Here is an 11,733-nt window from a genome sequence, read left to right as displayed (position 1 = left end):
AAGGTAGTAACATACATCGTCATGATTCAGCATGTGTATCGAGATACCGAACAAACACTCTCTAAGAAGAACACTGATATATTCTTCTTGTCAGTGAGATCAGATCGCTCGACGCTCTGCAGCTATCTACACTATCAATCGGCCAACGCCTCTTAGCAGTCTAAGGCGCTAAATCGTTTCGCCAGTTAACTACTTCTCTTCCAAGCGCTCTCTGTTTCCACCAAAATTATAAGGGTTGTTTTTCCTCACAATGCCAGCTATTATTCGGAGACTTATGGTGAACCTATCAGATATGCTTGTTGCGGCACCGCACGAAACCGCAGCTCGCCCAACTAACAGGACTGCCCCCGATGCTCCCAATGAATCCAGGGCTGAAAATATTCCCACCTACTCCCCTTCCCCAGCTGACGTTGGGGAAGTCCGCGCCATACTCAAGGCAACCCACCCTGCTCTCCCTACAGAGATTGCAGACATAGTCCTCGACTTTGCCGACTATTCTGTGAAAGACATACATGCATTTAACCCCCGTGCTGGTTACAGAATCGGCTCACATGGTCCCGCGGTGTATGGGTTGATTCTGAAAGGGCCTCAGATAAGAGAGTTGAAGCAGAGCGGAGGCGAGCTAAGGGATCTGCGGATTAAGGCCGTAAGATTTGAGATCGCTAGCCATGATCAGGGATGGGGTGGTGAAGCGGGCACACAAGGTTTGCGACATTCTCGAGTATCCCGGTATTGACAGTCTTCTGACCTCACATGAAATTCCATTTAGGAACATACCATGGCGCATTCTCATGGTTTGAAGCAACGATACTCCGTCGCAAACATCGTTCGGGCGCCGGGGTAGAGCCGCCACCCAATGTGGAGCCTCCTGTCCCTGACAGAACATACGCCGGTTACTCTGAAGCCTATCGACCATTCGGGTGGGATTTCGCGGCAGACGAAAAGGGGAACATGTTGATCTGGCCGGTTCAGAAAAATAAGGTTGCAGTAGGAGAAACCGAAACTCATGAAATTGTATGGATGCTAGATGGCGATGGTGGTAAGGAACACGAACAAGCAAAATCAGAGAATGAAGATACTGGTAGCGGGTCGGGAAACCGCTTTGTTCGTACCCTTCAACCTGGCGATGTCATTTGTCTTTGGGCTAGAGCAATCGTAAGTTTTTTCCAATTGGTTTTTATAACCCCACTATTGTGTAGTGAAGAAACGATGCAGACTGACGGAAATCAGTATCCTGGGTGGGCAAACGTTGTAGAGAAAGCTAAGATCGAGGTCACCTACTCGGATTAGACTTGATTTGAAAATAAAGTATCCGGAATTAGAAGTCGATGGAATCCTGGCCTTTTCCTAGTGATAAACTCTCAGTGATTTTCCAATTAATTCTTTTGGTGACTAGGAGTAAATAGGGCAGCATCTGGACAGCGAGATAGTGCAAGGCTTTGCGCCGTGTTCTTTTTTTTCCATCCCTCTTCTTTCTCACAATATGATGACATGAACCACATTTAGTTTGTATTTGACCTTTTGTAACACTAATAATAATTCGATGGAAAGAATTAATTATTAATATGGCTTCTTATGCACTCTACTAGTTGTTTCACGGGTTGCAGTTGAACACGATGCCAACAAAACTGATTGTGGTGCCAGCTCAGGCTGGAAAAACAGCTCAGCGTGGTTCCAACTCGGACCTTATGACAGTGCGCCCATTAAAAGTACTTGCACTATGGATATCCAGCACCTCACCCTCTGCGCCGTCTCATAATATTGATTTTTCCTATTTTTTGCAATTATATAACTCATTCTAACTCATTCTAATACTAATATCTGTTGTTAACCTTCTAATCTACATGTCTACACTAAGAAACTTCATGTTGAGATGGGGATGAGAACAGCCAGACTGGATTATGTCCAAGATGTGTACTCTGTAGTGAGTGTGCATTTTAGATGGAGTGTCAAAGATATGTTCAGAAAGTCAGGAGAGTAGGCAAATTGCGCGTAATTTCGTTCTGGGGACTCCGACTAACATTTGTACAGTTTCTGTGCATATCAAAATCTGTAGTTAATGTTTTCTCTCTGTTCCATATTAAAAAATACTCAGTATTTCATAATTCAGAAAAGATTCTAGCTACCAAAGAGAAGTCACGTGATGGAATAGATTAGGGCTAAACTAGACCGAATGCGACTAGACAGTTCCGCACCCACAACTCGTCACATATTTCCTCTTCAACATCTGCCCGCTGCTACTGCTTGATCTTGTTCTCCCAAGCGCAAATCCTCACCATAAGAATCAAATTTCTTCTGGAAGACTGTCGCCATCATGTCGAAAGTTACAGTCGGTATGTTTAAACTCTCGATGAACAGACCCGGGCTCATAAAATAACGTTTTCCTCCTTGGGTAGATGGATACAAAAAAGTCGTGTGTATATAAAGCTGACGTCTCATTTTTTTTTAATTCGCACCACAGCCGGAGTGCGCCAAAATGTGCAACAAATCCTCGATTACTCCCTAAACGAGAAGAAGAGGAACTTCCTCGAGACCGTCGAGCTCCAGATCGGCTTGAAGAACTATGATCCTCAGCGTGACAAGCGTTTCTCCGGCACCATCAAGTTGCCCTCCGTTCCCCGCCCTGGAATGAGCATCTGGTAGGTTTTTTTTTTTTTTTTTTTTTTTTAAAACCCAATACCCGCTTCACACCACACCAATACCTGGCACTCTGGAAGAAGAAGCGATAGCGAAACTAGTATCTTGAAGGGTATACTTATACTGACTTGGACATGAATAATAGCGTTCTCGGTGACCAACATGATATCGATCGTGCCAAGCATCTCGGTATCGACTCCATGTCCACTGAGGACTTGAAGAAGCTGAACAAGAACAAGAAGCTCATCAAGAAGCTGGCGCGCAAGTATGATGCTTTCATCGCCTCCGACAGCATCATCAAGATGGTTCCCCGTCTTTTGGGACCTGGTCTCTCCAAGGGTAGGTTTTTCGCCTTGTTTTTTTCTTTTTTCTTTTTCTTTTTTTTATTATCCCTCTCAAATGTTACAGTTCGTTCCATGAAGCAATAGCCCTAACGACCCTCTGTGTCTTGCAGCTGGCAAATTCCCCACACCCGTCTCCCACGCCGAAGACCTCTCCAACAAGATCAACGACGTCAAGTCCACCATCAAGTTCCAGTTGAAGAAGGTTCTGTGTCTCGGTGTTGCCGTTGGCAATGTCGGAATGACTGAGGACGAACTGATATCCAACATCATGTTGGCCATCAACTACCTGGTCAGTTTGTTGAAGAAGGGATGGCAGAACGTTGGCAGCTTGACCATCAAGGCTTCCATGTCCCCGCCAAAGAGATTGTATTAGATGCAAGCGTTCCTTTTGCGCTGCTGTCTTTTCTCTCGCGTTGGGTTGCGTGGTTGTGATGTCTTGGTGTCAAGTTGGGCGGAATTAGGTATATGTAGAATATACGTTAATCAAATATGATTGTCCCGCCTGAATTACACTTGGATTTAGTAGCTTTTTATTCATGAGCGTAGAGCTAGCTATATTTTCCTGCCCTCTGCCCTTGTTTAGGAACGTAGGCAGGCATCCGCAGCCATATCTCTTGAAGAACAATTCTAAGATGAGTAAATGTGATAATTATTTATACATACAGCATACAATCCGTGTTTGACAATTTATGAAATCAAAACACAGATATGCCCAGCTACCATTTCCCACTCACTCCATCCCCTCCATCAAATCTGTCTTATCCAAAATCATCCCCCGCATCCCAATAAACTCCCTCAGACTCTCCCACTCCTCCCCTTCCTCCTCCCCAATCCTCCTCGGGTCCTTAAACCCCCACGCCACCGCAACTTTATCCATAGCCGCACGCTCCTCTTCGCGCAACCAACGCTCCCGTAGCGGCATGCCCGGTATCCACACCACGCGCATCATCTGATCATTCGCCGTGGTGATCGCAACCATGCCAATAGACGCCGTAAATCCTATATAGGCAAGAATTGCGGAGAACGACACCCAGAGTGCAGTGCTGGGTTCCATAGCCGTTTGGAGGGTCGATATGTATGATGATGCAGCATAAGCCGCTGTTGGGGCAGTAGCTAGACCTGTCAATGGCAGGGCAGCTTTGCGGAATATCTTGGATCGGTAGTAGGCTTGTTTGCAGAAGGATTCGTCGATGATGGCAAGGCAGAGGGGTAGGTTCTTTTTCTCAATGGCTGTGTCGAGGGCGATGTTTGCAAGGTCTTGCGGGATTGCGTTCTTGACAGTTTTGGGGTTAGGTTTATGGTAGGTGATGGTGGAGCCGTTATCGTTAGGAATCGGTTTCGTGGCGTAAAGTGAGAAGATTTCGGGGAAGTTGTCGGCTTGCTTGAGCTGTGACTGCAGCAGCGTGTATTGACGGAGGACATCTGGCGAAATGAAAATTTTGGGATCTCGGAGGAAGTTATTTAGCATTGATGATATTTCAGTTGCTATTTTAGATTGGAGGTTTGGGTTTTGCGAGGGCGTTTTCTTTGATTTTTTAGGCGCGGTTTGTACGTCCGATGCGGTTCCATTCCCACCGTTTTCTACGTCTAGATCTAGGAGGGACGACGTGGCACTATTATCGCCTCGCGGGGAGGGATGTGAAACTGTCTTGTAGCTGATTGTGAGTGTGATTTTCACAAGCTCGTTGCAGCGTTGCAGGAATTGGCCGACGGCTTCCTCAGGTGGAACGCGCGGGGAAGAGGTTAGGGTATTAAATTCTTTCAAGACTTCCTGAAACATGGCCTCAGGGTCGCCACGAGTACTCGTGCTAGCAACGCCTGATGCAAAACTTCGCGCAATTCCATTTTGCAAATTAAATGCTGGACCGAAATTCCGTCGTTGGGGTCCATTTGAGTCTAGGATGTTTGATCGGGGAGATGTTGGAATTGAACGAGTATGAAGGCGTCTGTGTCGACGGGGAAAGGATCTCGAAAATTGGCAGAGTTGGCACACTGAGCCATGAGCCCTTCTCGGGGCTTGAAGCGTAATGCGCTTCATTCCAGAAGCAAGACACTCTGTAGCTGTCTTTAAACGTTGCCGGAGGTGAGATAGATCGAGATCCGATGACCGGGCGTGTGCAGCCGCAGTCCAATTTAGCTTAGTTAACTAGTTAACTTACCTAAGCCGCTGTCTGCGCCCCAAATCAAGCCATGACCGAGCGGTGATGAACAACCATACCATACCATACTGCGTTCGCCCACAACTCTTTATCTGCTGCAACAGCACCCTACTCCATCTCCACCACTGTATACCCACCGGGTATATTTATCTACGATCCTATGTTGGAACTGTGTTGCGGGCGTTAATTCCCTTCTTACCTCCTACGAATAGGCTTTGTCTCTTGAGCCTTGGCGACCTACCTCCTCTCAACCTTCCGCCTCTCATCTTGCTCCGTCCATAACGACTGCCTGCGCAACTGATCTCGCGGCTTCACGGCAACATGCCTCCCCCTCCTCCCCCGCCCCCGCCGCCTCCTATGGCTGGTGGTCCTCCTCCTCCACCCCCTCCTGGTGGTAACCTACCAGCCAGGCCTATAGGAATAACACAAGATCGGGTAGGCGTTCCTAAATTCCCTCTCCAATATGGCCCCCAATCTAACAATACGTTCTTTAGGGTGCCCTTCTTTCAGACATCTCGAAAGGTGCTCCTCGTCTTAGGAAAGCTGTAACAAATGACAGATCAGCACCTATGGTTGGAAAGTCGTCCGGTGCATCAAGCGGTCCTCCAATCGGCGGAGCCCCGCCCGTGCCTGGCATTCCCAAACCTCCCGGTGGATTAGCCCCTCCTGTCCCTGGCGGAAATAGACTGCGGAGTAATAGTGATCAAGGTCGTACAGGTGCAGGGGCTGGAGCTGGGGCCGGTACCAATGCTGATGAAAGCGGCACACTCCCTTCAGCGCCGCAATTAGGTGGGTTATTTGCTGGGGGTATGCCTAAGCTAAAGAAGCGTGGCGGCATAGATACAGGTGCGAGTGCAGATGCGTCATATCTCTCCGACTCTGAAAGCTCTCGGAAGCCAGGCCCTTGGGCTCCCACTGGCACTGCTCCACCACCGCCACCAAACGTTCGTCCGCCACCTCCAACACCGGGCGGTGGCCCTCCACAACCATCTGAAAACCCTCTAGTTGCAAATTTACGAAAGGTACCTCCGCATCCAGCTGGAAGACCATCATCCACAATATCATATCTCTCTACCAAATCGGCTCCGGAGACGCCTGCACGACCGCCTCCATTTCTAGGATCGAAACCTCCTCCTCCCCCCCCGGTCTCTTCTCGAAAGGTCTCGGCTCCACCTCCACCCGCGGCTCCTCCTCCACCACCTTCATCCGTATTGCCTGCACCTCCCCCACCGTCTGCTCCTCCACCTCCTCCAGCAGCGGCTGCACCCCGGCCACCCCCATCACGATCTACCCCTCCACCCCCGTCTCCCGCCGCTCCGCCTGTTGCCAACGGGGCGCACGCAGCAGCTTCTACAGCCTCAATAGCAATGCAGGCCGCTAGAAATGCTTTCTCGCAATCATCTCATCCACCACCCCCACCGCCGACGTCCGCTCCATCCGCTCCCCCAGCACCTCCGCCCCCGCCACCGCAAGCATCCCCTCCCTCTTCTGCGCGAACATCATCCTTATTATCAACCCCACTCACCTCTCGCCCCTCATCCTTCGCAGACAAACAAAATCAATATCAAGCACCCCAGCAACAGCAACAGCAACAACAGCAACAACAACCTAACCGCTCCCTGCTCGACCCAAGCAACTATACCCTTACAAACGGTGGTTCTTCACCGCATCCCAGCTCTCGAGGCAGTAGTACGCGAAGCAGTTCACAGAGAATACGGATCGAGGATCCAAGATTTAGATTCCAGAATGAGTCGCTATTTCCGAAACCAAGGGAGTTCCGTGGCGGGCAGAAGTTGTATAGGGCTGGCAGGGGAAGTAGTGTTCCGTTGGATCTTTCAGCGTTGGTTTGAAGTGACAGGTTTTCGTTTTTGTACGTTTTACGTAAACAACATGATTTGATAAATAGCCACTTGCCTTTAGTCCATCTAGCTAGCTCGAACCGTGCGAGTTGATGGGGTGAGGACGTTGTTTTTTTCTCCATTCCTCTTCCCCAATTTTTGTCCTTTTGTCCTTACTTTGCGTGCATGATGGGGATTTGGTACTGGTTACCGAACCGTTGAAAAAAATTGTCTTGATTTGCCCTGTCTAACCTTTCTCTGAGTTTTGTTTGGATAGGGGGATATAAATATCTACAAGTGGGAATCTAGGATGTATGGTAGCTTAGCAATGTTAATTGCCAATTTCATTAGACTTGGGTGAGGTTTGGGTTAGCTCTCTTGAATCTTCTTTACTAGCCAAAAGAACAAGGCTTTGATCTTCGATTCTATCCCGTTTCTTGAGATTTTTAATTTTTTTTTCTTTGTACCGCAATCCTCCGCGTGAGAGAGGGTTAATGGATTTGTGGCTAATGCTATGTTCTGCTGATATAGAAAAAATTTGATACTTCATTCAATCATTCAGATCAGAATATTCAACCAAACAATGTTTGCTTTTAGCGCGCACTCTGTCTTGCTTCTATATCTTTCTGCCATCCCCTTTCCGATCCTCCGCCCCCATCCACCTCCATCTCATACTCCATCTCGCCATCCCAATTCAACTCATCCCACCGACCATCCTCCAATAACGCATGCCTCTCCGCATACCATTCCCGCGACTGCTCCATAGATGGCCGCGCCACCAGCGGCAAATGACACCAGAGACAGATCCTTCTCCGACCATTATCCTTCCCTGGCGGCCCACCGCACCCTTCACCACTACACTTCGCAATCGGCTCTTGGCCCGTCCGGACCTGGATCTCGCGACACTTCGAACACATCCAGCCGTCCTTGGCGGTACAGATGCAGTATGCGCTGGCTACGGGGTTGGAAGCATCATTGTGGTACGGTGGTGCAGATGGTCGCCGCCCATTGTGGGGTTGGCCGGAGAGCCAGCAGTCGATGCATAAGGGGCGGGTGCGACTTTTGTATGCTGAGGTGGATTGGCGGAAGGATTCCTGTTTTGTTGCATGTTGCATTAATGTTACAAAGTGGTCACTCTATACGATACTTTCTATAAGAGGGGGAATGAAGACCTACTTTGACGATGCACGCTTCACAGACGGGCAAAGAGCAGTACTTGCATAAATGTGGCGTCAAACCTCTTGTGTGTGTTGGTTCTGAGCAGATAAGCTGTCCGCTTTTCTTTATATTTTTCCAGTATAAGGTTTGGTGGTCTCCAATATGAATATCCGGTCTGATGCGCCGGCTACTGTTGGCCGGGTTGATCAAGTCCGCAGGATCCGAGATGGGGAGCGCAAACCCGTGAAGAACAGCTCTGTAATGGGAGTTGACGCGGGATAGGTTCAAGACATCACCAAGACCCATATGAGGGACAAGGACGGACACTATTGGGAATTGGCGTATGATGTCTAGGAGCTCCAACTTTCGGCCGTTCTGATTATCAGAGTGAGGTAATAAAATAGGATTTGTCATCGTCGTCGTCGTCGTGGTCGTCGCTGCGTACTAATAATAATAATACAACTATGAGAGTTGGGTATCATTGAGAAGGAACTAACTTAGCTGAACTGAACAGTTAGTTACAATGGAGTTACTGATTTGGAGGGTGAAAGAAGATGAAACTCGAGAGAACTCTTCAGCAGCCCTTGTGAGGGATATCGGACATTTCCTGAGCAGACTGCGAGCAGAAGCGTTTTCAAGTAATAGAATCAGTTCCCGTCCAGTTTCCCCAAGAGTACGGAGTAAAGATTAACGACATAGTAAACGATAGTTAGAATCAGAGTTAGTGGCCGGCAAAGTGTAAAAAGTTAGAGTTCAGCGTTGAACCTCTAAATTACGTCATTGCTATCCCCACAACGTAATGTTTCGGCGTTAATTTATTCCGTAGAGAACTGCCAACGTTCATGGGTCTATGCCTTTTGTCGACCTCCGCCGCTGGACGAAGCAGTGATATTTCCGGGACTCAAGTTGAATAAGTTCGGTTTTATACAGATTAGCGGACTATCTCTCATTTGTCCTCCGTCTGCTAATCTATCTATCTCTCCCCAATGCAAGAAGTTATCTTCCGCACCCGGTGACCGCTGCAATTGCTCTGCAATTTCCTTGCCCCGGATAGGAGTTGGGCGGGGGACATTACATCCGACTCTTTCGTTCGGAGGACTGTTCAATTGAAGAGAGCTCAGGGGCTAGGAACTCGAATAGCTAGCTGCATACTAACCATGTCCCTCCAATACTACATAAATAGTTGAGTACCCTTTTAATCCTCCGCTACTATTGCTGTTGTCAAAAAGGAAAAACAACAAGCAACCATCCATCCCGTTTGGAGCTCAAATATATGTATATATAAATATACACTAACCCTCCCGCGCCCAAAACAGAAAAGGTCATCATCCTAACAGTAGACGGCCGCACCCTAATCGGTACCCTCCTCTCCACCGACCAGCTCACAAACCTCGTCCTCTCACAGACCGTCGAGCGCATAATACGAACCCCCGATGACCCAGAACCCAGCTCGCAGGTCGAACATGGCCTTTATCTAATACGCGGCGACAACGTCGTCATCTGCGGCGAAGTCGACGAGGAAATCGATGGCGGCATTGACTGGGCTAAGGTTAAAGGGCAGGTGGTTAAGGGCACGAAGAATATCTGAGAGCAAGGGCATTTCTTTTTTAGGTCATTTGTTCCGGGGGATAAAAGGTGGAGGGCCCGCATGCTCTGTGTGTATATTTGTTTGATCTTTTTCTTCTTTCTTCTTTTTTTCTTTTTTCTTTTTTTGTTGCCTTTTCGTTGGTTTCCGCCCCCCACCGTTAAAACTTACATTTGGGTGGTAGGGAAGGGCGTGGAAGGGGGAAGAGAGGCGGATATCCCCCAATTTTATTCCCAACGAGCTGGCCGCTACGTTTGGATGTGCGGGTATGGTCTAGCAGGATTGACTTATTCACGGAGCAAAAGGGGAGAAGGGAGAAAAAATTTCACGACTCAAGGAGTCGACTACCTGGACAGGAGTTGAAATGGGGAGGGGAAAGGACTTGGGAAATAGGCAATGGCAAATAGATCTGGAGGAAGCCTCCTTTGTTCCTTTTAGTCTTCCTCACGTCAAAAACGCACCCAGGCACCTAGTTTAGCCTGTGGCCTGCACCCTCGAACTGGGACCAGCAGTCGGCAAATCGACGAGTCGGGCGACATGATATGGGTTATGATAGAGCGAGCAAAGGTGATCGGGATGGAAGGAACTCTGATAGAGAGAGGGAGGGCGCGGAATGAATTCCTTTTTTTTTTCCCTCATGAATAGGGCGTTTCTTGTCGATACGACGTTTCGGAGCACCCCCCAACCCTTAACGTTACCTACATAATTAGGTAGGCAACGCTATCAAAAATCTGCGAGCGGCTCCCTCCTGCCCTCACCCTTTCAAGGTGGTTCGCTCGCGCGATCTTATCTTCTGCAATTCATTTTCAGGCTGCATGCCAGTTTTTGCTAGCTAGCAATACCACTGCCATGTCCATGATGTGGAAAGCACTCAGACTGGTCAATCGAGGGAGGAGTGGTGGGCCATCCACTATTCCTGGAACAGCATGGCTACAGTCGCCTGCATCTTTATCCTCCCCCCTTCTTTTGATCCTGTCCGGGGTTGTTCTTCATACATCAGTTAACAATCTTCCCTCTTATGCTGCGCTTCGTTTAACCGTATTCCAAAATTCCTGTTGCCTTCCTTCCTTTTGAGCCTTGGGCGTGCATGATCCGCCAGACTTTCAGAGTGCCAAAATCTCGGGTAGATATAGACTTTCAGTCGCTAGAACAAACGGCTACAAGAGAGAGGAGAGGCGAGCGTCGGGCGAATGACAGTGTCTGAAATGAGAACAAGTATCCTGATGAGTCAATCCATCGTCGAGAGAGTGTGTTGGACGAGTGTATAAACAATATGGACCCATCTCACTTTGTTACCTCTTCTGCCTTCTACTTGACTTGGATGGATGATGGATTTCACAGGATGACAGACTTGGACGTCATTGGGGAGGGAGGAGTGCCATGCCTTCCTGAAAAGCAGCCAGCTCCCAATCTTGCCACCATCGAAGATTTTATGCGCTCTTACATGTACATGTACATGTACATACATCGTCTCCATCAAGGGGATGCTCACCCTATATCTAATAATTGAAAACAACCAAAACTATGATAATGTTGACTGAAGCTAAGTGGAGATATAGGGATTCTAATGTCATCAAGCCTTGATCTAAATATTCCAAGTGAAAGCAGGGCTAGTCATGTGGATCAAGTGTCTAAGGTATCAACACTCAGAGCACCTTGCTGTTGCTTTTTGAAAACCTTTTCTTTTCTTCCCCGTACTTTGAATTGTCGTTTAACAGCCCACCTAATTGGGGAATGGATACTGCTTCATGCTATATTCTATTCTGCCTGGATTGGGCTGTGACACTGTCATGGTCACCTTGATGCGCCTGATGATAATACATAATCTTGGCCAATTACTGAGATGTAGCTAATCGGTAACTAACTAGCCGCCAGCCCTACCTTGTAGAATCCTTGGGTTGGGATATAAGAGGTCGTACGCTATGACCCCTACTAAACCTCGTATTACTACTACTTTTCCTATATTAATCGGCCAACTACAATTGCTCATTAATACTCGCTAATTGCTAGCT

General features: G+C 48.1%; 6 protein-coding genes across 7 annotated transcripts; 4 read left to right on the top strand and 2 right to left on the bottom strand.

The window, feature by feature from the left end:
• The first annotated feature begins 20 nt into the window (after positions 1-20).
• On the top strand, positions 21-2,091 carry BDBG_00193 (uncharacterized protein). The gene is made up of 3 exons (XM_002628901.2): positions 21-704; positions 770-1,155; positions 1,231-2,091. The coding sequence occupies exons 1-3, from the start codon at positions 251-253 to the stop codon at positions 1,288-1,290; spliced, it is 900 nt and encodes a 299-aa protein (XP_002628947.1). The 5' UTR covers positions 21-250; the 3' UTR covers positions 1,291-2,091.
• Positions 2,092-2,195: 104 nt separating this feature from the next.
• BDBG_00192 (60S ribosomal protein L1) lies at positions 2,196-4,857 on the top strand. Its single transcript, XM_002628900.2, has 4 exons — positions 2,196-2,333; positions 2,462-2,639; positions 2,783-2,976; positions 3,092-4,857. The coding sequence occupies exons 1-4, from the start codon at positions 2,315-2,317 to the stop codon at positions 3,352-3,354; spliced, it is 654 nt and encodes a 217-aa protein (XP_002628946.1). The 5' UTR covers positions 2,196-2,314; the 3' UTR covers positions 3,355-4,857.
• Positions 3,309-5,106, bottom strand: BDBG_00191 (uncharacterized protein). Its single transcript, XM_002628899.2, has one exon. The coding sequence runs from the start codon at positions 5,017-5,019 to the stop codon at positions 3,712-3,714; it is 1,308 nt and encodes a 435-aa protein (XP_002628945.1). The 5' UTR covers positions 5,020-5,106; the 3' UTR covers positions 3,309-3,711.
• Positions 5,107-5,461: 355 nt separating this feature from the next.
• Positions 5,462-6,990, top strand: BDBG_00190 (proline-rich; the record flags this gene model as incomplete). The annotated part of the gene is made up of 2 exons (XM_002628898.1): positions 5,462-5,575; positions 5,635-6,990. The coding sequence occupies 2 exons, from the start codon at positions 5,462-5,464 to the stop codon at positions 6,988-6,990; spliced, it is 1,470 nt and encodes a 489-aa protein (XP_002628944.1).
• Positions 6,991-7,189: 199 nt separating this feature from the next.
• Positions 7,190-8,856, bottom strand: BDBG_00189. 2 transcript variants are annotated; one of them, XM_031719774.1, is made up of 3 exons: positions 8,739-8,856; positions 8,155-8,637; positions 7,190-8,072 (listed from the first exon to the last, which is right to left on the bottom strand). In XM_031719774.1, the coding sequence occupies exons 2-3, from the start codon at positions 8,548-8,550 to the stop codon at positions 7,572-7,574; spliced, it is 897 nt and encodes a 298-aa protein (XP_031575661.1). In that variant the 5' UTR covers positions 8,551-8,637; positions 8,739-8,856; the 3' UTR covers positions 7,190-7,571. The 2 variants fall into 2 exon arrangements, with proteins under 2 accessions (XP_031575661.1, XP_002628943.1); XM_002628897.2 differs by having other exon boundaries at positions 8,155-8,856.
• Positions 8,857-9,293: 437 nt separating this feature from the next.
• BDBG_00188 (small nuclear ribonucleoprotein Lsm8) lies at positions 9,294-9,724 on the top strand (the record flags this gene model as incomplete). The annotated part of the gene is made up of 2 exons (XM_002628896.2): positions 9,294-9,318; positions 9,453-9,724. 2 exons carry the CDS (start codon positions 9,294-9,296, stop codon positions 9,722-9,724), a joined length of 297 nt encoding a protein of 98 aa, XP_002628942.1.
• Positions 9,725-11,733: the final 2,009 nt, after the last annotated feature.

Source organism: Blastomyces gilchristii (assembly GCF_000003855.2).
Source record: "Blastomyces gilchristii SLH14081 genomic scaffold supercont1.1, whole genome shotgun sequence".
NCBI classification, from domain to species: Eukaryota; Fungi; Ascomycota; class Eurotiomycetes; order Onygenales; family Ajellomycetaceae; genus Blastomyces; species Blastomyces gilchristii.
This window is presented reverse-complemented; position numbering and strand designations above follow the sequence as displayed.